Source organism: Aquarana catesbeiana, linkage group LG05 (assembly GCF_042186555.1).
Source record: "Aquarana catesbeiana isolate 2022-GZ linkage group LG05, ASM4218655v1, whole genome shotgun sequence".
Classification (NCBI taxonomy): Eukaryota; Metazoa; Chordata; class Amphibia; order Anura; family Ranidae; genus Aquarana; species Aquarana catesbeiana.
In genome coordinates, this window is record NC_133328.1 from 264,870,721 (window position 1) to 264,896,907 (window position 26,187).

Below are 26,187 nucleotides of genomic sequence, written 5' to 3' on the forward strand. Positions count from 1 at the left end.
ATCAAGTTGGGAGTCGTAGTTCTTATCTACCAATTTCGCCTTCAAGAGGGCAGATTGTGTTTTAAAAGCTTCAGTGCTGGAACAATTTCTTCGAAGTCTAAGAAATTGGCTTTTCGGTACTGAATCTAACCAGGACCGGTGGTGACAACTATCTGGGGGGATAAAACTGTTCCGGTCCGTGGTCTTGAAGTGGGTCTGGAAGTGAAAGAGACCATCACGAATTTCAATCAAATTTTCAAAGATTGAAATTCGTGATGGTCTCTTTCACTTCCAGACCCACTTCAAGACCACGGACCGGAACAGTTTTATCCCCCCAGATAGTTGTCACCACCGGTCCTGGTTAGATTCAGTACCGAAAAGCCAATTTCTTAGACTTCGAAGAAATTGTTCCAGCACTGAAGCTTTTAAAACACAATCTGCCCTCTTGAAGGCGAAATTGGTAGATAAGAACTACGACTCCCAACTTGATCGAGAGTCTCAGCGTGCCCTAGAAACCAATAGGGAGTCTCTCCTTGTTGAGAAGCCTAAGAAAGAACGGGACGAGACTTTTAGGTGGTCCCTTTTTACTGCCTTCTCCAATCAACATAAACAGGTTAAAGCCATTGTGTCCAGACATTGGGACATTCTTAAGAATGACCGGGTTTTGAATACTGTCTTACCCGACAGGGCGAAAGTCATCTTTAGGGGTGCGCCCACCTTGCAAAGCAAAATTGCCCCGAATATCATTGACCCCCCTGTACACCAACCCCTTTTTCATGAAATGGAAGGGTTCTACTCTTGCAGAAAATGCATAGTATGTCGGCACAATTCTGGTATAGGTAGGAAGACTACATCCTTTATTTCAACAGTTACACAGAGACGGTACTCCATCAAGCGCTTCTGTACTTGTACCACCAGTCACATCGTCTACTTAATTACATGCCATTGCGGCAAGCAATATGTAGGCCGTACCATTCGTTCTTTCTCTATAAGAGTAGCGGAGCATATAGCTTTGATCAAAAGCGGTGATACCAAGCACACAGTTCCCCGACATTATAAGTTACACCATAATCGGGTGCTTGCGGGCACACAATTTACAGTGATAGACCGATACGTTCCCCCGTGGAGGGGTGGAGCCATGACTAGAGGTGTATCTAGATTGGAGACTTTTTGGATCCATGAGCTCCGCACCCTTTTTCCGTCAGGTATTAATGTGGAGTTGGATGTCAATGCTTTCATCAATAGAGCCTGACATCCACCTCCAATTAACAGACTCTCTCTCCCCCAATTCCCCCTTTTTTGGGGGTTCCACTGCTCCTGTTCCCCCCCTCCCCCCCTTTTTTTGGACTTTGGGAATCGTTTCCCTCTTTTATGTCCTTTGCCATCTTATTTGTTTTTATGTCTCGACTCTCGTATATACTCATGTGACACTACATAGTGCATTTTATTAAAAATTTGTCGGTTTGTTATATGTACATATATATCTACAGATATGACCTTTATGTTTTGTACATTTGTTCTTTTGTTTTTATGCATATTGCCTTATATGCGGTTCCTGGGAACCCGCTCCATTATTTTTCCCATTAAGCACTTTTTTTATACACACCGTTTCCAATATGTTTATTCGGTTATGAGATCCAAATTCCATGTCCACCTGTGTAACTCACTATTGCACCTGTGTTCAGGTCCCTACATTATAGTACATTACCAAGCACTGTATGTATATACATATTTTTGCCCTTTCACTGCACATGCATTAGGTACTCTGATCGCGGTATCCCGTTTTTATATATTTATTTTTCTTCACAGTGTATGGCCAATCACAGCCTTACGGCGCTCACTCGCCCCTCCCACTCCATCTTCTCTTCCCCACCTGGTAAGACCAATCACAGCGCCTGCTGTAGCGCTCACCGTCACCACCTATGTCACTTTCTGTTGACATATTCTGAGACACTTCCTATGGCCTTCTGCGCACACACATTGCGCAATGCGCAGCACCAGGTTGTTCTTCCTCATTATCACTCCTACTGCATGTTTTCACTATCAGCCCGTTTAAGACATTCTGCCACACTTAGCCCTGCTAGTATTTTTCCGTTCTTCCATTCTTGATCGTTTCCCCACTTCCAGTTTATCCTCCAACCCGGAAGTGACGTGTGGAACGCAAGCTTGGAACGCACGCCGGTCGGCCATTTTGGCCAATACCGGAAGTGCTGTTTTTTCAATGTGGAGCCGCTTTTCATGATAATTGAAGCACCCCTTATAAATATGAGTGTGGCTACAGTGGGGGTAACCCCCCAGATGACGCCTTTTTAGGACGAAACGCGTCGGGCAGGACCCCATTGTCGCCACTTTTTCTCTCAGCGCTGTATTATCCTGTGGACTTATACGTGAGTGTATTTCCTTATATTTTTTATTAAACTTTTTATGCGGATTTACACTATGTGGCCCTTTTTTCTTTCTTCTCCGTTCAATATCTATACCCTATGAATGTTGGTTTGAGGGAACCACCCACGGAACACCTCACCCCCTCCATCCTGGGACTTACTGAACCATCCATATCCCTTGAATTCCACACATCTTCCAGGATCCGGACACCGGTTGGAGGAATCAAGCAGTCTGCGACACCACAGATATCCACAGCTCTCTACCACCCAAGCCTTATCTGACCCAGTTTGGCGTATGCCCTGCTGGGTCCACCACATCTGGTAAGCCTTCATTTTTCTCGGTGGTAGTAAGCTGGTCTGCTGTTTTGGGATACTGGATTTATATATATTGTTTATCTAAAGGACTAAAACACCGTTATTTATCGTTTGACCATAAACTTTTATAACGGGTCTTTTCAGCCATATATGGGTCTCTCCATTGGTGATCTCTTTCACTGTATATCTACCCACCCATATGTGATAAAGTTTTAGCGCTACACTTTTTGTTGTTTTTTGCATATATACTTTGTTGGTTGTGTGAGCTGCTTTTTCTTTTCTTTTCTTATGAGCAGCGCAGGATTATTTTTGTATAAACTGCCATACCAGTACGGTGGCTCCTTTTAAGAACCATAGCAGGCGTGTGCCTGCTGCACAGGGGGGGGACCCGCTGCATGTGGCTGGTGTGCGCGTCTGCTGCCGGCCACCCGCGAATGCGGGCACGAGAGCCAGAACGGGGATTTGTGTGTGTAAACACACAAATCCTGGTTCTGACAGGGGAGAAGAGACAGATCGTCTGTTCCTACTAAGTGCGAGAGGAAGCAGCATAAGGAGCTAATCAGTTCATACTGAGCAATCTGATGTGAGGAGAAAGTGGAGTGACAGAGAAATGCACTTATTACTAGGGATCGGTGAACGGTTTGGACCGAGCATGAGTTCGGGCCGAACATTTGCCTGTTCAGCCGTTCGCTGGACACCAGAATTTGCAGGGTGTTTGGCGGGTGTTGGCCCTGATGAACACCCTGCAATGCACTGAGTGCTGTACAGTGCATTCTGTGTCCTGATTGGGTAAAGCTTTGCACAGTGTAAGCTGGTTGTTAAGGAGCGGGGCCGGGTAGCTGGATTCAGCATCTTTAACAACCCATGAGTCATCAGCTGTCAATGGGTTTCCCTACTGACAGCTGAATAAAAAAAAAAGTGCTTTGGGGCTCTCCCCCACGCCCCAAAGCACCTTGTCCTTGATGGGGACAAGGGCCTCTTCCCGACAACCCTGAGCTGTGGTTGTTGGGGTCTGCGGGTGGGGCGCTTATCGGAATCTTTAACAAGGGGGCCCCCTGATCCCACCCCCCCATGTTAATGGGTATCTTACCTCTACCCATTCACCAAAAAAGCGTCAAAAAGTAATAACCACAAGAAACTGTTTTTGACAAGTCCTTTATTAAAAAATAAAAAATAGCGTCCATCGTCAATCATGACTCCCGTCAGACCGGAAAAATAGAAAAAAATCTTCCTGGGAGGCCTCCCGCCGACTACCCGCTGTGCGCTTTGACAGTTCTTATATAGGAAAGGGGCGGGCCACACGGCTACGTCACCCGGTGGCACCGCCCCTTCTGACATCACGCAACGGTTAGAACATTTCCTCTGTTCGACCCATCCCTACTTATTACTGTGCTGCTTCTTCTTTCACTGTCCAGTTACAAGCTAGGGCATGTTCATAACAGCCCGGGCTTTAACCACTTCAATGCCAGGCACTTTTGCCTCTTCCTGCCCAGGACAATTTTCAGCTTTCAGCACTGTCACACTTGGAAATTTGTAGTTTGGGGGATGGAAAAATCACATAGTTAAGATGTGTTTTTGTCACCCCTTCACCAACAGCACCCCTTTAGCTGCAGTGGACAGGGGTGTACAACACAGCTGCAGCAGGAGTTATATGCCCTGTCATGGTTGGGGGGTGTAGCACCTTCCAAACATGACCCATTCAAGGTTGGTAGCTAAAGGGGGTAATGACTGGGGGGGTGACTCAACCGCAGGGTTTTACCACCCCCCGACTTTATGCGTGAATGAGCCCTAAGGGTGCCGCTGCTGAATGCAACTAAGGACTCATTCACAAGTGCACTGCTGCTCCTCTAAAAAGCTGAGTGTGTTTGACAGGTGGTGAGGAGGCGATATGTTGCCTCCCCACCACCTCATTTTAACCCACGATTGCCTTGCAATGCGATTGGTAGTATGGCAACTAGAGGTTTAAATCGGGTGTGAGGAGACGAAACTGGGCCTGGTGATCTCTGACTTCTCCCATGTTGTTCAGGTAGATCTCCACCTCTTTAAGTTTGCCTACCCCTGCTCTGGATAAAGTTGCACATTGCAGCAAAAGCTGTTTTTTATTTTATCTTGTTATATTTGGCTAAAGTTCTGCTTTCACAGACATGTATTTTTTAAGTAACCATTCCAATACTGAAATTAATGTAATCAAATAATACACAGAATGTTACTTACCTGTCTTCTTGGTTTGTACAAGTTTTGTTGCAGAGTGTGGTGACTTAACATGTCTTCCAAGTCTCTTACACTTTTTCTACGTTGCTCCAGTGCTTGCATATCTAAGCAGACTGCGCTGGCATTTTCTCTCCTGAAAAGCAGAGGCATTTGTTTTTTAGTTATTAATTATAAGACCAGTGATGGGCTGAACACCCCTCAGTTCGGTTTGCACCAGAACTCCCGAGCCACAAACTCTTTTAACCACTTGCTGACCAGCCGCCGCAGTTGCACTGCGGCAGAATGGCACAGCTGGGCGAAACAACGTTATGTAACGACGCTTCGCCTTGTGGCCACGAGGGGGCGCACGCACCCCCCCACCCACCCTGATGCGAGCGTCAGCGGTCACGATCACCGCTGGGCTCCCGCGATCGCCGCTGACACGCAGAGAACCGGGATCTGTGTGTGTAAACACACAGTTTCCGGTTCTCTGAGGGAAGAACAGACAAATCGTCTGTTCATACAGAGTATGAACAGCGATCTGTCATCTCCCCTGCACAGTCCCATCCCCCCTTCAGTTAGAACACAAACTAGGTGACACATTAACCCCTTGATCGCCCCCTAGTGTTAACCCCTTCCCTGCCAGAGACATTTTTACAGTAATCAATGCATTTTCTATAGCATTGATCGCTGTATTAATGCCAATGGTCCTAAAAGTGTGTCAAAATTGTCCAATGTGTCCACCATAATGTCGCAGTCCTGATAAAAATCGCAGATCGCCCCCATTACTAGTAAAAAATAAATTAATAATAAAAATGCCATAAAACTATCCCCTATTTTGTAAACGCTATAACTTTTGTGCAAACCAATCAATATACGCTTATTGCTATTTTTTTTACCAAAAATATGTGGAAGAATACATATCAGCCTAAACTGAGGAAAAAAAATTGTTTTTTTTACATATTTTTGGGGGATATTTATTTATTTTTTCAAAATTGTTGTTCTTTTTTTGTTTATAGCGCAAAAAATATAAACCGCAGAGGTGATCAAATACCACCAAAAGAAAGCTCTATTTGTGGGGAAAAAAAGACGTCAATTTTGTTTGGGTGCAACATTGCAAAAAGTGCTCTGGTCAGGAGGGGGGTAAAATCTTCCGGGGCTGAAGCAGTTAACCACTTTGCCGCTATACGTCGGCAAAGTGGCACTGGTGCGCAAAATTACGTACACGTACGTCACTTAATAGTAGGCGGCTAGCGGGTGTGCACGCGCCGCACGAACGTGCCCACGGGTCCCATGGACTCTATGTCTGTCAGTGGCCCGCAATTGTGGCATGGAGAGGCAGAACGGGGAGTTGCCTATGTAAACAAGGCATTTCCCCATTCTGCCTAGCAACATTACAGGGATCTACTGCTCCCAGTGCTTGGGAGCAGTGATCTCTGTCATGTTCTAGTGAGCCCATCCCCCCTACAGTTAGAACACGCTGAGGGAACACACTTAACCCCTTGATCGCCCCCTAGTGTTTAACCCCTTTCCTGCCAGTGACATTTACAAAGTAATCAGTACGTTTTTATAGCACTGATCGCTGTATAAATGCCAATGGTCCCAAAAATGTCCGATCTGTCCACCGCAATGTCGCAGTCACGATAAAAATTGCAGATCGTCGCCATTACTAATATAGAAAAAAATAATAATAAGAATGCCATAAATCTATCCCCTATTTTGTAGACGCGATAACTTTTGCGCAAACCAATCAATATATGCTTACTGCGATTTTTTTTACCAAAAATATGTAGAAGAATAAATATTGGCCTAAATTGAGGAAGAAATTTGTTTTTTTTTATATATTTTTGGGGATATTTAATATAGCAAAAAAGTAAAAAATATTGCTTTTTTTTTAAATTGTCGCTTTTTTTGTTTATAGCGCAAAAAATAAAAACCGCAGAGGTGATCAAATACCACCAAAAGAAATCTCTATTTGTGGGGAAGTAAGGATGAAAATTTTGTTTCGGTACAGCGTCGCACAACCGCGAAATATCTGAGCATGCAGTCTGGCAGGTCAGGAAAGGGGGGGGATAAGCGAGCGGTCACATGCGGTCACAAGGTCACATGCCCTCAACATAGGGGTTGCTTTGGGGTGGGGGGACAAAGCACCTTGTTCCCATGTTGATGGGGAGAAGGGCCTTATCCCGACAACCCTGGGCTGTGGTTGTGGGGGTCTGCGGGCAGGGGGCTGATTGGAATCTAGAACCCCCCTTTAACAAGGGGACCCCTAGATCCCAGCTTCACCCCTATGGGAATGAGTATGGGGCACATAATACCCCTATCCATTCACCAAAAAAGTGTCAAAAAGAAATAAAAACACACATACAGTTTGACAATTCCTTTATTTAAAAAAAATAAAATAAAAAAAGATGTCCCCCCATGTAGATCCATCGTCAATCACAACACCCGCCAGACCCCAAAAAAAAGCTCTACCCGCGACTTAGGCTAACCTGCTGCCTACTCCGCCATCTGACAGTTCTTAAATAGGTAAGGGGCGGAGTCACCTGGGACATTACCTGGTGGCACCGTCCCCATGTGATGTCACCAATTGGTACATGCTGAGTCGATGATGTCATATGGGGGTGGTGCCACCAGATGACATCGCCAGGTGGCCCACCGCTTACCTATTTTAGAACTGGCAAACAGCGGAGCAGGCAGTCGGCAGTTAGTCTTCGTCGCGGGCAGAGCTTTTTTCTTTTTTGGGTCCGGCAGTGCAGTGGGCATTGTCTTGACGATGGATCTACATCGGGGGGCATTGTTTTTTTTGTTGTTTTTTTAATAAAGGAATTGTCAAAAACCGTGTTTGTAGCCTAAGTGGGTTATTAAGATGACAATCTGGAAGCCTCCCCAGTTTAGCACACGGACAGCTCCGTCATACAGCCTCACCCATACATGTAGTCTACAGAGTGCATAACCGAGGGAATAGTTATTTGACACTGATGATATAACATCTAAGCCTTTCTGTTACACGTTTCTGTTATTCTTGTATTCACTGTCATCTGTTTTTGACTATTAAACTGTACCACCTTGGAAAGAAATAAAGGAATTACAAAAAAAAAAAAGTGTGTGTGTGTTTATTTCTTTTTGGAACATTTTTTTGGTGAATGAGTAGGCATGCAATGTACCCCATACTCATTCACATAAGGGGGGGCTGGGATCTGGGCTTCCAGATTCTGATAAGTGCTCCCTGGCTGCAGACCCCCACAACTACAGCCCAGGGTTGTGGGTAAGAAGCTCTGGTTTCCATGTGGCCTGGTATGGTTCAGGAGGGGGGCACTTGCACGTCCCCCCTTTTCCTGGCCTGTCAGGCTGCATGCTCGAATAAGGTTCTGGTATGGATTTTAGGGATTGACCCCATGCCATTTTTTAAAGAAATGTGGACGTGAGGGTTCCCCTCAAAATCCATACCAGACCTAAGGGTCTGGTATGGATTTGGGGGGGGGGGGGCACGCCGTTTTTTTTTAAACATTTTCTATCGCCAGCTAATATGGCAATGTTTTTTTTTCATTCAGCTGTCAGCAGGAGCTTTTTTCTTTTTTGGGTCTGGCAGTGCAGTGGGCATTGTCTTGACGATGGATCTACATCGGGGGGCATTGTTTTTTTTGTTTTTTTTTTAATAAAGGAATTGTCAAAAACTGTGTTTGTAGCCTAAGTGGGTTATTAAGATGACAATCTGGAAGCCTCCCCAGTTTAGCACACGGACAGCTCCGTCATACAGCCTCACCCATACATGTAGTCTACAGAGTGCATAACCGAGGGAATAGTTATTTGACACTGATGATATAACATCTAACCCTTTCTGTTACACGTTTCTGTTATTCTTGTATTCACTGTCATCTGTTTTTGACTATTAAACTGTACCACCTTGGAAAGAAATAAAGGAATTACAAAAAAAAAAAGTGTGTGTGTGTTTATTTCTTTTTGGAACATTTTTTTGGTGAATGAGTAGGCATACAATGTACCCCATACTCATTCACATAAGGGGGGGCTGGGATCTGGGCTTCCAGATTCTGATAAGTGCTCCCTGGCTGCAGACCCCCACAACTACAGCCCAGGGTTGTGGGTAAGAAGCTCTGGTTTCCATGTGGCCTGGTATGGTTCAGGAGGGGGGCACTTGCTCGTCCCCCCTTTTCCTGGCCTGTCAGGCTGCATGCTCAAATAAGGTTCTGGTATGGATTTTAGGGATTGACCCCATGCCATTTTTTAAAGAAATGTAGGTGTGAGGGTTCCCCTCAAAATCCATACCAGACCTAAGGGTCTGGTATGGATTGGGGGGGGGGGGGCATTTTCTATCGCCAGCTAATATGGCAATGTTTTTTTTTCCATTCAGCTGTCAGCAGGAAAGTCTGTTAAGGACGCGATGGCCTGCTCCTTAACAACCTGTTGGCGAACATCCTGCCAAGAACACAGAAAATTTGGGTGTTTGGCAAACACCCGAACGTGTATTTCATATACTGTATGTTTTTAAGCATTTTATCCTTACTGAAAAAAATTACATAAAAACTTCACACTTTGTAAAGACAGGCTTTTGTTAACATCATTAAAAGGAAAAGCAGCTTTACATAGCTCAATCTTCGAAATAGGCCTTTAAACATGCCACTATCTTGATGGGCAATTTATCCGCTATGTTTGTTGAGATAATGACTGATGATTTGGTGTATATATATCTTCCTAATGAATATGTGTTTGTTTTGTTATTCAAAATCACCATAAATAGATTGAAATAAACAGTCCAATAGCTACAGATCAGCTGTCGGTTTATAATTATCATATCCATACTACAAGTGGAGTGACAACCTACTCAAGTATTGGAAAAACTCTCCCAAATTAAATGTAGCTCCAGTTTTACCCCACATGGTGAGCACATGTGTTTATGTGTCTTGTGGCACAGCAATCAAATCATATTTTAGAGGTACAAGGAAGCCCAAATTTTGTTTAACCGCACCCCTTAAGCCCTTACCACTAGTAAGTCTGGCCACACCACTTTCACCGCTATCTCCCTGAAGTGTTCCTCATTCTCAAGTTCTAAAGTTGATATGTATGATTATGTATCAATAAAAATAGTGTAGCGCTACCAAGACCAACCAATACATACAATTATTATAGATTTAAATGATAAACATATATATATATATATATATATATATATATATATATACACACACACACAATGGGGAATGCGGAAAGTATTCAGACCCCCTTAAATTTTTCACTCTTTCTCTTTTTTATATTGCAGCCATTTGCTAAAATCATTTAAGTTCATTTTTTTCCTCATTAATTTACACACAGCATCCCATATTGACAGAAAAAACACAGAATTGTTGACATTTTTGCAGATTTGTTAAAAAAGAAAAACTGAAATATCACATGGTCCTAAGTATTCAGACCCTTTGCTCAGTATTTAGTAGAATCGCCCTTTTGATCGAATCTTTTTGGGAAAGATGCAATAAGTTTTTCACACCTGGATTTGGGGATCCTCTGCCATTCCTCCTTGCAGATCCTCTCCAGTTCTGTCAGGTTGGATGGTAAACGTTGGTGGACAGCCATTTTTAGGTCTCTCCAGAGATGCTCAATTGGGTTTAAGTCAGGGTTCTGCCTGGGCCATTCAAGAACAGTCACGGAGTTGTTGTGAAGCCACTCCATTATTTTAGCTGTGTGCTTAGGGTCATTGTCTTGTTGGAAGGTAAACCTTCAGCCCAGTTTGAGGTCCTGAGCACTCTGGAGAAGGTTTTCGTCCAGGATATGCCTGTACTTGGCCGCATTCATCTTTCCCTCGATTGCAACCAGTCGCCCTGTCCCTGCAGCTGAAAAACACCCCCACAGCATGATGCTGCCACCACCATGCTTCACTGTTGGGACTGTATTGGACAGGTGATGAGCAGTGCCGGGTTTTCTCCACACATACCACTTAGAATTCAGGCCAAAAAGTTCTATCTTGGTCTCATCAGACCAAAGAATCTTATTTCTCACCATCTTGGAGTCCTTCAGGTGTTTTTTAGCAAACTCCATGCGGGCTTTCATGTGTCTTGCACTGAGGAGAGGATCCCATCATAGCACTCTGCCATAGAGCCCCGACTGGTAGAGGGCTGCAGTGATAGTTGACTTTCTACAACTTTCTCTCATCTCCGACTGCATCTCTGGAGCTCAGCCACAGTGATCTTTGGGTTCTTCTTTACCTCTCTCACCAAGGCTCTTCTCCCCCGATAGCTCAGTTTGGCCAGACGACCAGCTCTAGGAAGGGTTTTGGTCATCCTAAACGTCTTCCATTTAAGGATTATGGAGGCCACTGTGCTCTTAGGAACCTTAAGTGCTGCAGAAATTTTTTGTAACCTTGGCCAGGTCTGTGCCTTGCCACAATTCTGTCTCTGAGCTCTTCAGGCAGTTCCTTTAACCTCACGATTCTCATTTGCTCTGACATGCACTGTGAGTTGTAAGGTCTTATATAGACAGGTGTGTGGCTTTCCTAATCAAGTCCAATCAGTATAATCAAACACAGCTGGACTCAAATGAAGGTGTAGAACCATCTCAAAGATGATCAGAAGAAATAGACAGTACCTGAGTTAAATATATGAGTGTCACAGCAAAGGGTCTGAATACTTAGGACCATGTGATATTTCAGTTTTTCTTTTTAATAAATCTGCAAAAATGTCAACAATTCTGTGTTTTTCTGTCAATATGGGGTGCTGTGTGTACATTAAAGAGGAAAAAAATGAACAAAGGGATGAACCTAAGGTGAAAAATAATACTGGGAGTATGCTATAGGTCCCCTAACCTGAGGGAGGAAGTGGGGACAAATCTCCTATCACAATTTGGATTAGCAGCAAGGATGGGAAGTGTTATCATAATGGGGGATTTTAATTATCCAGACATAGATTGGGCAGAGGGAACCGCACATTCATCTAAGGCTCGCCAGTTCCTTAATGTCTTGCAGGACAATTCTATGGTTCAGATGGTAGACGCACCATCATCTAAGGCTCGCCTGTTCCTTAATGTCTTGCAGGACAATTCTATGGTTCAGATGGTAGACGCACCAACTAGAAATAAAGTATTACTGGATCTATTGATTACCAACAATACAGACCTGATCACGGATGTGGAAATACCGGGCAATTTAGGTAACAGCGATCACAGGTCAATTAGTTTCAGTATAAATCACACAAAAGGGAATACAAGGACACTGAATTTCAAAAGAGCCAACTTCCCTAAACTACAAACCTTTCTAGAAGGCATAAATTGGGATAAAATCTTAGGAACAAAGAACATGGAGGAGAGATGGGTTTGCTTTAAGAGCATATTAAATAAGGGCATTAGCCAACGCATCCCATTGGGTAATAAATTTAAAAGAGCGAACAAAAGTCCTGGATGGCTTAACTCCAATGTAAAAATGCATATAAAAGCAAAGGAGAAGGCCTTCAAAAAATACAGGGTTGAGGGATCATCATCAGCATTCAGACTTTATAAAGAATGTAACAAGAAATGTAAGGGTGCAATAAGGACGGCTAAGATAGAACATGAAAGACACATAGCGGAGGAGAGCAAAAAAAATCCCAAGAAATTCTTTAAGTATGTAAACAGTAAAAAAGGGAGGACAGACCCTATTGGCCTCATTAAGAATGAGGAAGGACATCTGGTTACAAAGGATGGGGAGATGGCGAAGGCATTGAATGAAATCTTCTCCTCAGTCTTCGCGAGGGAATCGGGGGGCTTCAGTAACCAAAACTGCAGTATTTATCCTTATGACACATCACAGGAAGCACCTCCATGGTTAACAGAGGACAGAATTAAAATTAGACTTGAGAAACTTAACATTAATAAATCACCGGGACCAGATGGCTTGCACCCGAGCGTACTTAGGGAACTCAGTCAAGTGATTGCCAGACCATTGTTCCTAATTTTTACTGACAGTCTACTGACTGGAATGGTACCAGCTAATTGGAGAAAAGCCAATGTAGCACCAATATTTAAAAAGGGCCCAAAATACATCCCTGGAAATTACAGACCAGTTAGCCTAACATCAATAGTATGTAAACTCTTGGAGGGGATGATAAGGGACAAGATTTTAGTAATGAGAATGGTATCATTAGCAGTAATCAGCATGGATTCATGAAGAATCGTTCTTGCCAAACCAATCTACTAACCTTCTATGAGGAGGTGAATTGTCAGCTAGATAAAGGAAGGCCCGTAGATGTGGTGTATCTGGATTTTGCAAAAGCATTTGACACAGTTCCCCATAAACGTTTACTGTACAAAATAGGGTCCGTTGGCATGGACCATAGGGTGAGTACATGGATTGAAAACTGGCTACAAGGGCGAGTTTAGAGGGTGGTGACATGGCAAATGAGGTTCAATGTGGAAAAATGTAAAATAATGCATTTGGGTGGCAAAAATATAAATGCAATCTATACACTGGGGGGAGAACCTCTGGGGGAATCTAGGATGGAAAAGGACCTGGGGGTCCTAGTAGATGATAGGCTCAGCAATGGCATGCAATGCCAAGCTGCTGCTAACAAAGCAAACAGAATATTGGCATGTATATATATACACACACACACACACATATACACACACACACAAATTACTGTGCTTAAGTTACCACCTATTTTATACTTGTGCATCCAACCAATCAAATTTATGCTACTTAATACATAAAAAAATTGATATATCTATTCCTTAAATATCAAAGTGTCTCTGTGCTCTTATAATATATAAAGTGTCCTTGTGCTCAAGAGTGCTTCACGTCAATTAATTAAAATTCTACAACCATTGACCGCGCAGAGGGAGGCATGACCTATGACGCAAGTATAGGCGAGGAGAGTGTACAGGGGCTCAGAAGCTTAAAAGCTCAGCAGTTTCTTTTAAAGAAGCCTTCTCCAGCTTATCTATGCATACTGCTTTGTAAGAAAGATACATTGAAAGTGCAGTTTTTTTACACATGATGAAATAAAATGATGGTATACACTATGAAGTTTCTTTTGTCCTTATGAGCTACCCTAAGAATCTGTGGCACCAGTGCCCTCACCTGTTGGAAAAAAAACAGGAGCCAGTTGGAGAGACAGCTGAGATTTCAGGAGGAGTCCTGCATAACTGAGCTGATACTGAACTTTGGAAAAAAGAATCTAGTAAAGTGAGAATCCACCGGAGAGTCACAGAGGTTCAGAGAGCACAGCGGAGAGAGGGGAAAAGGTGCACCGATGTTCATATTTTATAAACAGCTAAATAGAGCATCTTCTGCTGTGGAACAGTTTGGGGCATTGTCAATGGTTGTAGAACTTTAATTAATGAAGTACTCTTGAGCACAAGGACACTTTGGAGAAACAGCAGTACACTGATCTTCCCAGTGAATGGCTGTGCAAGGGGGGCATGTCAGCACAAGTTTTGGCCATTGCTCCCAGCACAGCCAGAAAACTGATTATGCTAGAATGGATGTGCTCTCATGCCTATTGTGGTCAGTATAAAATAGGAAAGCAGGGCTGGCAAGATCACCAGGTATTTCACACAAAGTAAGAAATGCAAAGAAAACTGGATACTTCATGCGTTTTTTAAATCAGTTTTTATGACAGGCGTCATCAGTTCTATGTGAAAAGAGACGTTTCTATATCATTCTGAATTAAATGTAGGTGCAGCTGAACTATATCTGACCTGCTTAAAGTGACACTAAACAATATCCTTAGTCTCTAAAAATCATCCATACACATCCACTACCTAAAGAATATGTTACCCTAACATTTCATACTCCTGATATCTGTCTGTTATACCATGTACAGCTGTGACCAAAAGTTTTGGGAATGACACAAATATTCATTTTCACAAAGTCTGCTGCCTCTATTTTTATGATGGCAATTTGCATATACTCCAGAATGTTAAGAAGAGTGATCAGATGAATTGCAGTTTATTGTAAGTTTCTCTTTGTCATGAAAATTAACTTAATTTCCACTGCATTATTGAAGAAAGCTTCACGGTGCTCAAGAAAGTCCAGCCAGCACCAGGACCGTCTCCTACAGTTGATTCAGCTGCGGGATTGGGGCATCAGCACAGAGCTTGCTCAGGAATGGCAGCAGGTACCTGTGCGTGAGTCACTGTGCGTGAGTACATCTGCACGCACAGTGAGGAGAAGACTTTTGGAGACTGGCCTAGTGTCAAAAAGGGCAGCAAAGAAGCCACTTCTCTCTAGGAAAAACATCAGGGACAGACTGATATTCTGCAAAAGGTATATGGATTGGACTGCTGAGGACTGGTGGAAAGTAACAGTGATGATTCCCCTTGATGTGCACTACCATCAATCCTGTGTCATGCCAACAGGAAAACATTCTGAGACCATTAATGTTTGGGGTGGGCTCACACACAATTTTGCCTAAGAACACAGCCATGAATAAAGAATGGTACAAAAACATCCTTTGAGAGCAACTTCTCCCAACCATCCAAGAACAGTTTGGTGAGGAACAATGCCTTTTCCAGCAAGATGGAGCACCTTGCCATAAAGGCAAAACTGATAAGTAGCTTGGGGAATAAAACATAAAAATTTTGGGTCCATGGCCAGGAAACTCCCCAGACCTTCATCCCATTGAGAACTTGTGGTTAATCCTCAAGAGGCGGGTGAACAAAAAAACCCCCACAAATTCTGACAAACTCCAAGCATTGAATATGTAAGAATGGTCAACACCGCAAATATTGACTCTTTGCATAAACTTCATGTCATTGTCAATTAAAGCCTTTGCGACTTAAATGCTTGTAATTATACTTCAGTATACCATAGTAACATCTGGCAAAAAGATCTAAAAACGCTGAAGCAGCAGGCTTTGTGAAAATTAACTTGTGTCATTCTCATAACTTTTGGCCACGGCTGTACATGGTATAACAGACAGATATCAGGAGTATGAAATCTTAGGGTAACATATTCTTTAGGTAGTGGATGTGTATGGATGATTTTTGGAGACTAAGGATATTGTTTAGTGTCACTTTATGATTGAATGATTTAGAAGCGTCTCTTTTCACAGAGAACTGATGACGCCTGTCATAAAAACTGATTTAAAAAACACATGAAAACTGAATTCTATTTCATCAGTTTTCATCTTCTGTCTTCAGTTCAGTTTACATCAGTAAAGATAGGTTTTTCAGATGTCTGTTTTTTTTAGTTGTGGAAGAAAAAAAAATCATGGACAGAAAAAAAAGAAAAAGTGGACAAAAGTATAAAAAAAAAAAAAAATATGTATTTTGCCTAACAATTGGCATAAGCAGTACAGATGTAAATGGTAGGCATTTATTTACATCCATTTATGTATGCAAACCTTTTCTGTTTTTTCTGAAGACATAAAATGTATGTCCATCTATATACACCTCCTTATTCTGCCAAGCCACACAGATTGCACACCTGGATGGTTCTATTTTGCATTGGTATGTATAATATGAGAAATTCAAAAAATTTGTCTAAGGATATAATTGAAAAAATCAACTTACAAAAAATAGGACACAGATGGCTCTGATACAGAGGGACGAGGACTGCTAAAATCAACATTTGCCATGTTTTCCATGCTTGGTGAACGAATAAATGCCAAAGAACCTCTGCGTTCCCCCTAAAAAGAATGAAAGAAAATGACATATAAGTAACTCAAAACGTTTCAAGCTTTGAATTACCGTGTCACCATTTATTTCTCAATATGTCTTTCTACAGTAAAAGATCAATACATTGTAATTGTAAAATTGTAACTATAAATAGTAGTGTAATTTTTAATGCAACAGAATGTATGTATAAAAAGTGTCTATTTAAAGGCTTGTTCACATAGAGCTATGTTTTTACTTTCCCCAAAACACTCACCCTCTGAACCCGACCCATTCAAGTGAATGAGGCCACTCATTCAGTGCTAGTGTGGAGTTCAAGGAGTTTAAACAGACAGTGTGACCATAATGTGAGTACATGGATTGAAAACTGATTACAAGTGCGAGTTCAGAGGGTGGTAATAAATGGGGAGTACTTGGAATGGTCAGGGGTGGGTAGCGGGGTCCCCCAGGGTTCTGTGCTGGGACCAATCCTATTTAATTTGCTCATAAACGACCTGGAGGATGGGGTAAACAGTTCAATCTCTGTATTTTCAGATGATACTAAGCTAAGCAGGGCAATGACTTCTCTGCAGGATGTGGAAACCTTGCAAAAAGATCTGAACAAATTAATGGGATGGGTAACTACATGGAAAATGAGCTTAGAAAAATGGAAGGGAAGGGGGTATAAGATACCCAGGAGAACGAAACAAATGGACTTTGTAGGCACCAATCATAAAAATCAATGTAAACTTTTATTTATACATAATTATTAAAAAGAATCATATAGACGTAAACATTTTTTAAAAAACGCAATACATTGCGGGAAGTGGTAGTATATATCACTACCTAAATATATGAGAACGGATCAGGGGATAGCCCCTACAACAAGGGAAGGGATAAACCCTTTCCGTTCCCATTCAATAACCTCAAACTGATATAGCTCGGTAAGGCTCTACATGTTTCGCAAATTTTGATTGCTTCTTCAGGAGCTTGTTTGGGTTACCTGTAATAAGGAATAATGGAGAAAGACATACACCAAAAAAAAAAGGACATACACCAAAAAACATTGAGTAATATATTAATATTGTTTTAACATAAAGGCTTTACAATAATGCGTCTCAATCAAAACCACTGAGTGCTGTGAGAGAGCAGTCCCAAAGGACCACAGTTCAACACGCATATGGTGACATGTGATCACATGCGGGGACGTGTCTGGTAAGAGATTTTGTATCACAGATAGACTCAAGGGGAGTAGTGTTCTAAAGAGTCCCAACTGTCCGAAGAAGGGGGAGTGATAACTAATGTACATATGTAGTAACACTGAAACATGCATATGTAGATAAGAGCACGGGGCACAGTAGATGGGGGGTGGGGGTCAGGGGAAAGAAAAAGAAGGAGGAGAGAGATAGGCAGACAAGGGGGGGGAGGGGAAAGGGGGGGGGAGGGGGAAAGGGGAAAGAAGGGGAGAGAAAACAAGTGGGGGGGGGGGAAAGAAAGGGGGGAGAGGGAAGGAAAAAAAAAAAAGCTTGGGACCAATCTAGAAATGCACTCCTTTTTTCTAAGGAAACCAGGGGGGAGGAACATTCAACGACGAAATTTATTACCAAATACTCGCACCAACAGTATCAATTACGCAATATACTACAGCAACACTGGCATATCTTATCTGAGGATCCTATCCTAAGGAAATATGTCAGTGACTATCCTGAGATCGTTTTTAAAAAAGCACCATCCCTGCGTGATAAATTGACCAGGAGCCACTTTGCACCTTCACAGGCTCAAACGACCAATAGAGTGGGTATACACACGTGTGGACACTGCTCCTTTTGCCCCTGGGTATCTACAGGCTACAAATTTCAATTGCCCAACGGGGAGACATTCTGTCCACGTTTTTGGGCCAACTGTAACACCCAAGCTGTGGTATACTTGATGACTTGTAGATGTGGGATATTCTACGTGGGTAAAACCATCCGCCATTTATGGCAAAGGATACGTGACCATGTATATTACTCTACAAACGGTAAAATGCTTAGTCCCATCAGTAGGCACCTTGATTTATGCCACAGATTTGACACCTCTGTTGCGACCTTTATTGTCCTAGCAGTAATCCCTCAAGATCCAAGGGGGGGGCGACTAGGACAGGAGGATACTCCAACAAGAGGCCAAGTGGATTGAATGCCTAAACGCCACTCGGTGGCCAGGCATCAATGAGGTACAATCCTACAAATCCTTCCTTGGATAAAAATCTGAGGTTGACCCATATGACAACCAACTAAGGTCCTTTGACCTCTAGTAATTAGGCAACACGCAGCCTATCACAGTCTACTATTTCTAGAATTTTGCACCATCAATCCAATAGCCTCTACCTCTTTGGGATGGAGGATCCCCCTGTCCACTGCTCCGCCCATTATGGGCACTTTTGCAGCTAAACACAGCCTAACATACTCTCTGCTAGTGTTGTATATGGATATTCATGTTTCTACCGAGTTAAGGGATTGGTTAATCGCAGGAAATCGCAAACTTGTAATCACACTGCTATTTGCTAAATGTATATGCATATTGTATTTTTCCTATTATTATTAATTATGAGTATGCATTTATGAATTGTATCACCATGAATGGACTTACTTCCTTCATGGTAATTAACATTCTAATCATGTAAAAACACTGGCCCGGTGTCTCAGGCCTGTGACAAGTGCTGTGGCAGGCTGATCCCGGGTCCTTATCAACTTGCTGGTGTCTGGATTACATGTGCGGCCGGTAAGCCGCATTCTGCCCCCCCCCCTTGTTTCCTAGGGGATGGTGTCTGCGGCTTTGGTTCAGATCCACACCCCTCTCCCCCTGGATTTACAATGCACACTCTATGACAGGTGCATTGTTACCTCCAGACATGAGTGCGCACGCAGCTCCGCTCGGCCGAATCAGGTGATGCACGGCTTGCACACCTGATTGGGACATGTACTTAAGGCTGTCAGCAACAGCCTTGTACCACACCACTACCTTCTATGGCGCTCTGATGCCTGGACTTTTCATCTGAACAACACAAATGTTTGGTAAGAATATGCTGAGTTTACACAAGTCTATATTAAAATGCTTTGTAGTTGTACCCTATTTGTATAAATTGATGGAACCTTGATGTCTTTTTCACTCCCTATCTAGACGGCGGCCCTGGGATCCTACTAGGTAGCTCCCTGCTGGGATAGGATTAGAGCTCTATTGCAGCCATGTTAGTGATGACTTGTTTGGTGCCAGGTTTACAAGCAAGTAGTTGATTCATGCTGTCCACAAGACCTGCTCAACCTGCATTACTCTACAAGGTAGGAGCAGCCTCCCATGTACAATTATTTAGCCCTACAGCATAGGCGTGCGCACAGGGTGTGCCAGGTGTGCCTGGGCACACCCTAATTACCTTGTGTGGTGCATATTCCCCCCTGTTTAGACCACTGATATTTCATCCAGAAAAAAAAGTTACAAAATGAAATAATTTAAAAAGAATAAAAATAAAACTACTGACACTGTCCACTGCCCTACTGACACCATCAGTACATATACACATGCATATGTATTTGAGCTTTGGGGTGCACACCCTAATGCAATAGGCTGCGCACACCTATGCCCTACAGGCAGACCCACATATAATAACTATATGAGGATCGTTTTATGCTTTCTGATTTAGTGACAGAATGGCACATTATAAGGAGTTGGTGTTAATACTGGCTAATTAGATACATTTCTTACATTTACCAGATTAAAGTCTCTGGATTCTCTGATGCACCTTGATCATTGGAGGCTTTGTCTCTAAGTGTATGGATTTTCAACTACCCATAACCTCTACCTGATCTGAAGACGGATCCATTTACTCTGGCTGGTATATAAATTGCCATATCCCAGCCTCTCTGTCTACCTCTCTTTCTGTTCCCTTCTCTCTCTTTCTTTCCCCTCCTCCCCCCCCCCTTTTTTTTTTTTTTTTCCTTCCCTCTCCCCCTTTCTCCCCCCCTCCCACTTGTTTTCTCTCCCATTCTTTCCCCTTTCCCCCTTTCCCCTTCCCCCCCCCCCCCCTTGTCTGCCTATCTCTCTCCTCCTTCGTTTTCTCCCCTGACCCCCACCCCCCATCTACTGTGCCCCGTGCTCTTATCTACATATGCATGTTTCAGTGTTACTACATATGTACATTAGTTATCACTCCCCCTTCTTCGGACAGTTGGGACTCTTTAGGACACTACTCCCCTTGAGTCTATCGGTGATACAAACTCTCTTACCAGACACGTCCCCGCATGTGATCACATGTTGAACTGTGGGCCTTTGGGACTGCTCTCTCACAGCACTCAGTGGTTTTGATTGAGACGCATTATTGTAAAGCCTTCATGTTAAAACAATATTAATATATTAATATATTACTCAATGTTTTTTGGTGTATGTCCTTTTTTTTTTTTTTTTTTTGGTGTATGTCTTTCTCCATTATTCCCTATTACAGGTAACCCAAATAAGCTCCTGAAGAAGCAATCAAAATTTGCGAAACATGTAGAGCCTTACCGAGCTATATCAGTTTGAGGTTATTGAATGGGAATGGAAAGGGTTTATCCCTTCCCTTGTTGTAGGGGCTATCCCCTGATCCGTTCTCATATATTTAGGTAGTGATATACACTACCACTTCCCGCAATGTATTGCGTTTTTTAAAAAATGTTTACGTCTATATGATTCTTTTTAATAATTATGTATAAATAAGTTTACATTGATTTTTATGATTGGTGCCTACAAAGTCCATTTGTTTCGTTCTCCTGGGTATCTTATACCCCCTTCCCTTCCATTTTTCTAAGCTTTATAATATAGGACGTTGGCACTGCTCTACATATAAGACCTCCACAGTCCATCCTGTGATGAGATCTGATAACTCTCCATTCTTCTACATGGAAAATGAGGTTAAATGCAGAAAAATGTAAAATAATGCATTTGCGTGGCAAAAATGAATGCAATCTATACACTGGGGGGAGAACCTCTGGGGGAATCTAGGATGGGAAAAGGACCTGGGGGTCCTAGTAGATGATAGGCTCAGCAATGTCAACAAAGCAAACAGAATATTGGCATGCATTAAAAAGGGGATCAACTCCAGAGATAAAACGATAATTCTCCCACTTTACAAGACTCTGGTCTGGCCGCACCTAGAGTATGCTGTCCAGTTCTGGGCACCAGTCCTCAGGAAGGATGTACTGGAAACGGAGCGAGTACAAAGGAGGGCAGCAAAGCTAATAAAGGGTCTGGAGGATATTAGTTATGAGGAAAGGTTGTGAGCACTGAACTTATTCTCTCTAAAGAAGAGACGCTTGAGAGGGGATATGATTTCAATATACAAATACCGTACTGGTGACCCCACAATAGGAATAAAACTTTTTCGCAGAAGAGAGTTTAACAAGATTCGTGGCCACTCATTTAAAATGAGAAGAAAAGAGGTTTAACCTTAAACTACGTAGAGGGTTCTTTACTGCAAGAACGGCAAGGATGAGGAATTCCCTTCCACAGGCTTTGGTCTCAGCGTGGAGCATCGATAGTTTCAAGAAACTATTAGATAAGCACCTGAACGACCGCAACATACAGGGATATACAATGTAATACTGACATATAATCACACACAAGGGTTGGACTTGATGGACATGTGTCTTTTTTCAACCTCACCTACTATGTAACTATGTAACTATGTAAGTGAGGAGGCGAAATAGTGCCCCCTCACTGCCTGTCAAACTCTTTCTGAAGATCGATCTGAATGCAGATCACTCTTCAGAGACCAAAGCTAGTGTAAATGAGCCCTAAAGCTAGGTTCATACCATTCAGGCTATGTGCATATGCGTCTGTGTGGGTACAGCAGCCCATTCATTTGAATAAGCTACTGATTCTGAAGGAAATCCAGGGAAAAGATCTCCAACCATTTTTTCAAAATGTATATTCAGGATAGTCACAGGGAATAGCAAATGTGCTGCATTTTCAGATGCTTGGGGATGCCATTATGACTATGTATACCATGTGTGGTCTCATGCCCAAGTTGGCATTTTTCACACTCCCTTAAATAGCAAGAAACAAACAAACCACTGATGCTCAAGGCAGTGGCATACTAACTGGGAGGCAAGGGGGGGCGGTCCACCCCGAGTGCCACACACTGCGGGGGGTGTCAGGGTGGCACCCCCCGTGAGTGAAGCGGGGCGGGCTCAGGCAGTGCAGCGGCCCGGTGACAGGGCAGCCAGGGAGAGCCGAGGTGTGACAGGGCGCGGGGTGCCCGTGCCGGGTGTGGAACGTACCACTACCCGGGTGACAGGAGGAGAGAGAGACAGTGAGCAGTGCTGAATAGGGATGAGCCGAACACCCCCTGGTTCGGTTCGCACCAGAACCTGTGAACGGACCGAAAATTTGCACGAACATTAGAACCCCATTGACGTCTATGGGACTTGAACGTTCGAAATCAAAAGTGCTCATTTTAAAGGCTAATTTGCATTGTATTGTCCTAAAAAGGGTTTGGGGACCCGGGTCCTGCCCCAGGGGACATGTATCAATGCAAAAAAAACTTTTAAAAATGTCCGTTTTTTCGGGAGAAGTGATTTTAATGATGCTTAACCACTTGAGGTCCGGGCCATAGCCAAATGACGGCTACAGCGCGGACCTCAATCTCCGGGAGGACGTCATAGGACGTCCTCCCCTGTGCACGCGCACCGCGCGCACCCTGCAGGGCGCGCGGCATGCGCGCTGTGATCACCGAGTCACGGAGACTCGGATGATCACAGATCCGAGTAAGGGGCCGGTCCCGGCCCCTTACCATGTGATCAGCTGTCAGCCAATGACAGCTGATCACATGATGTAAACAAAACACAGTGATCGGTTTCGTTTTCTCCTCACGCTGAGAGCGTGAGGAGGAAAAAAAAGCCAATCACAGGCTTATGTGAAAGGGACATCGGTCCCGAAGAGGAAGGAGGCACAGATGCCTCATCTGTGCCTCCAAGTGCCATTTGTTATTGCCACCTGCCAGTGCCCACAATGCCCACAAGTGCCACCAACAATGCCCACAAGTGCCACCAACAATGCCCACAAGTGCTACCTAGCAGTGCCAGCTAGCAGTGCTGCCATCAATCAGTGCCCAATCAGTGCCCAACACTGCCACCCATTAGTGCCCTTCACCTCCACCCATTAGTGCCCATCACTGCCACCTATCGGTGCCCATCACTGCCACCTCATCAGCGTACATCAACGAAGGAGAAAAATTACCTGTTTGCAAAAATTTATAACAAAATATAAAAAAAATATAATTTTTTTTTTAAAAATTCTGTCTTTTTCAATTTTTTTAACAAAAAATAAAAAACGCAGAGGTGATCAAATACCATCAAAAGAAAGCTCTATTTGTGGGAAAAAAATTATAAAAATTTCATTTGAGTACAGTGTTGTATGACCGCGCAATTGTCATTCAAAGTGCGACAGCGCTAAAAGCTGAAAATTGGTCTGGACAGGAGGGGGGTTTAAGTGCCCAGTAAGCAAGTGGTTAAAGTAAAAAAAAAAAAGTGAAATATTCCTTTAAATATCGTACCTGGGGGGTGTCTATAGTATGCCTGTAAAGTGGCGCGTGTTTCCCGTGCTTAGAACAGTCCCTGCACAAAATGTCATTTTTAAAGGGAAAAAAAGTCATTTAAAACTGCTTGCGGCTTTAATGTAATGTCGGGTCCTGGCAATATGGATGAAAATCAGTGAGACAAACGGCATGGGTTCCCCCAAGTCCATTCCAGGCCTTTTGGGTCTTGTATGGATATTAAGGGGACCCCCGCACCCAAATTAAAAAAGGAAACAGCAGTATACAGGCTCTGTACTCTGAACAGCGGTATACAGGCGGTGCAAACAAGACAGGGACTGTAGGTTTGTTGCTAAGTAGAATCTGTTTGTAATTTTGAACTGGTACATTTTTAACGTGTTTAGCTCCAGCCAAAAAATCTATTTTAAGCTTTTTGGAAAACATAGGGAAGGGTTATCACCTCTGTGACATTTGTTTTGCTGTCTGTGCTCCTCCTCAGAAGATTTCACCTCACTTTTTGTCCCAATGACAAATGTTTTTTGAAAATTTGGGTTTTTTTGTGAAACAAGGATTGGCGATAAAGCATCAGTGGAAAGGAGAAATGTTTTTCCCATATTAACTCTTACAGGAGAGAATTTCCCTTCCTAGGGGTAGATTTCATCTCACTTCCTGTTGTCTCCTTCCGTTTGCAAGTAGGAGTCGTTTGTAAGTTGGATGTTTGAAAGTAGGGGCCTGCCCTATATACTCAGCAGAAATTTGGGCCTTAGGTGTTGTTGTATGGGGTAAATCTGCGCGATGAATTGGGTATTTTAGTTGTGGATATGGCTGCTGCCTCTACACATACAATACCACCTAAGTGGAAAGTATTAGAAAATGGTAAAAAAGCAGGAGTAGTCTGGCGCTGCCCTTATGGAGACAAAAAGATCTTTTTCTTCTTTGTAGTAAATGTGTTACCTAGTGACCTTATTCCTAAAGAATTGCTTCTAAAGCCTGTATGTGTGAAAAGGTTGAATAAAAACTGTGACTGATGACGGATTTTTTTTTTTATTAAAAGTGAAAAATGCAACATATGGTGCTCCAATTATTCAGAAAAGGTGCATTGTGCGCTATAAATTAGGTAAATGGATATGGATCCAATACCACCTAAGTGGAAAGTATATAACAAAAAAAAAAAAAAGGAAAACAGGAGTAGTATGGCGCTGCCCTTATGGAGACAAAAGGACTTTTTCTTTAAAATAAACAATAGCTCTATAATTCCTAAAGTATTGCTTCTAAGCCTGTGTGCGCCAAACAATTAAATAAAATCTGTGACTGGTGCTGAGTACTTACTATTAAAGGTACAATTGCAACATAGGGTGCTTCAATTATTCAGCAAAAGTGCATGGTGCAACATCACTAAAGTGACCAGTGTTAAACCATAAAAATTTATACAAAATTGTGCAAATTATCCATCATATATAGTGACTGATGTGCTGTGACCAGTAATAGTTGGATAGGAAAAGTTCCGTTTATGAAAAAACAAGTTCTTTTTAAAATAGATTTGAAGTGTTCAATCTCTGAGGGTCAAATATCTGTAGGATAACTTCTTATCCAGGTGCTGGTTTCTTTAATTAGTGCCTTGTCTGCATGCTCTGACAATGCTTGCACTCACCGGATTTTTCTTTCCCCTGCAGGGGTATGCGCGGTCACAGTGTCTGCCACTGTGCAGCAATCAAGGATATCCCCCAAACTTTACTTGCATATTGTGGTGTAGTAATTACATGTAAAGGAAAGAAGGTATGCCCATCGCGTAAAACCATAAGAGAACTTTTATTAAAGCTTAATAAAATATATGTACTCACATTTCAAATGAAAAAATCAAGCATAGAAAAAGTTAACCAACAAAGGGAATTCGTTAACTTCTTCTATGCTTGATTTTTTCATTTGAAATGTGAGTACATATATTAAGCTTTAATAAAAGTTCTCTTATGGTTTTACGCGATGGGTATCCCTTCTTTCCTTTACATGTAAATATCACACCATAACATGCAAGTAAAGTTTGGGGGACATCCTTGATTGCTACACAGTGGCAGACACTTTGACCGCCTATACCCCTGCAGGGGAAAGAAAAATCCGGTGAGTGCAAGCATTGTCAGAGCATGCAGACAAGGCACTAATTAAAGAAACCAGCACCTGGATAAGAAGTTTTCCTACAGATATTTG

General features: G+C 42.8%; 1 protein-coding gene across 1 annotated transcript in view; it reads right to left on the reverse strand.

The window, feature by feature from the left end:
- SLC9A3 (solute carrier family 9 member A3) overlaps positions 1-26,187 on the reverse strand; it is a gene marked incomplete in the record, with an annotated part of 668,605 nt that overhangs the window by 65,226 nt on the left and 577,192 nt on the right. The window contains 2 exon segments of the mRNA XM_073630751.1: positions 4,893-5,022; positions 16,365-16,480. Of these exon segments, the coding sequence (XP_073486852.1) occupies positions 4,893-5,022; positions 16,365-16,480 (246 nt within the window).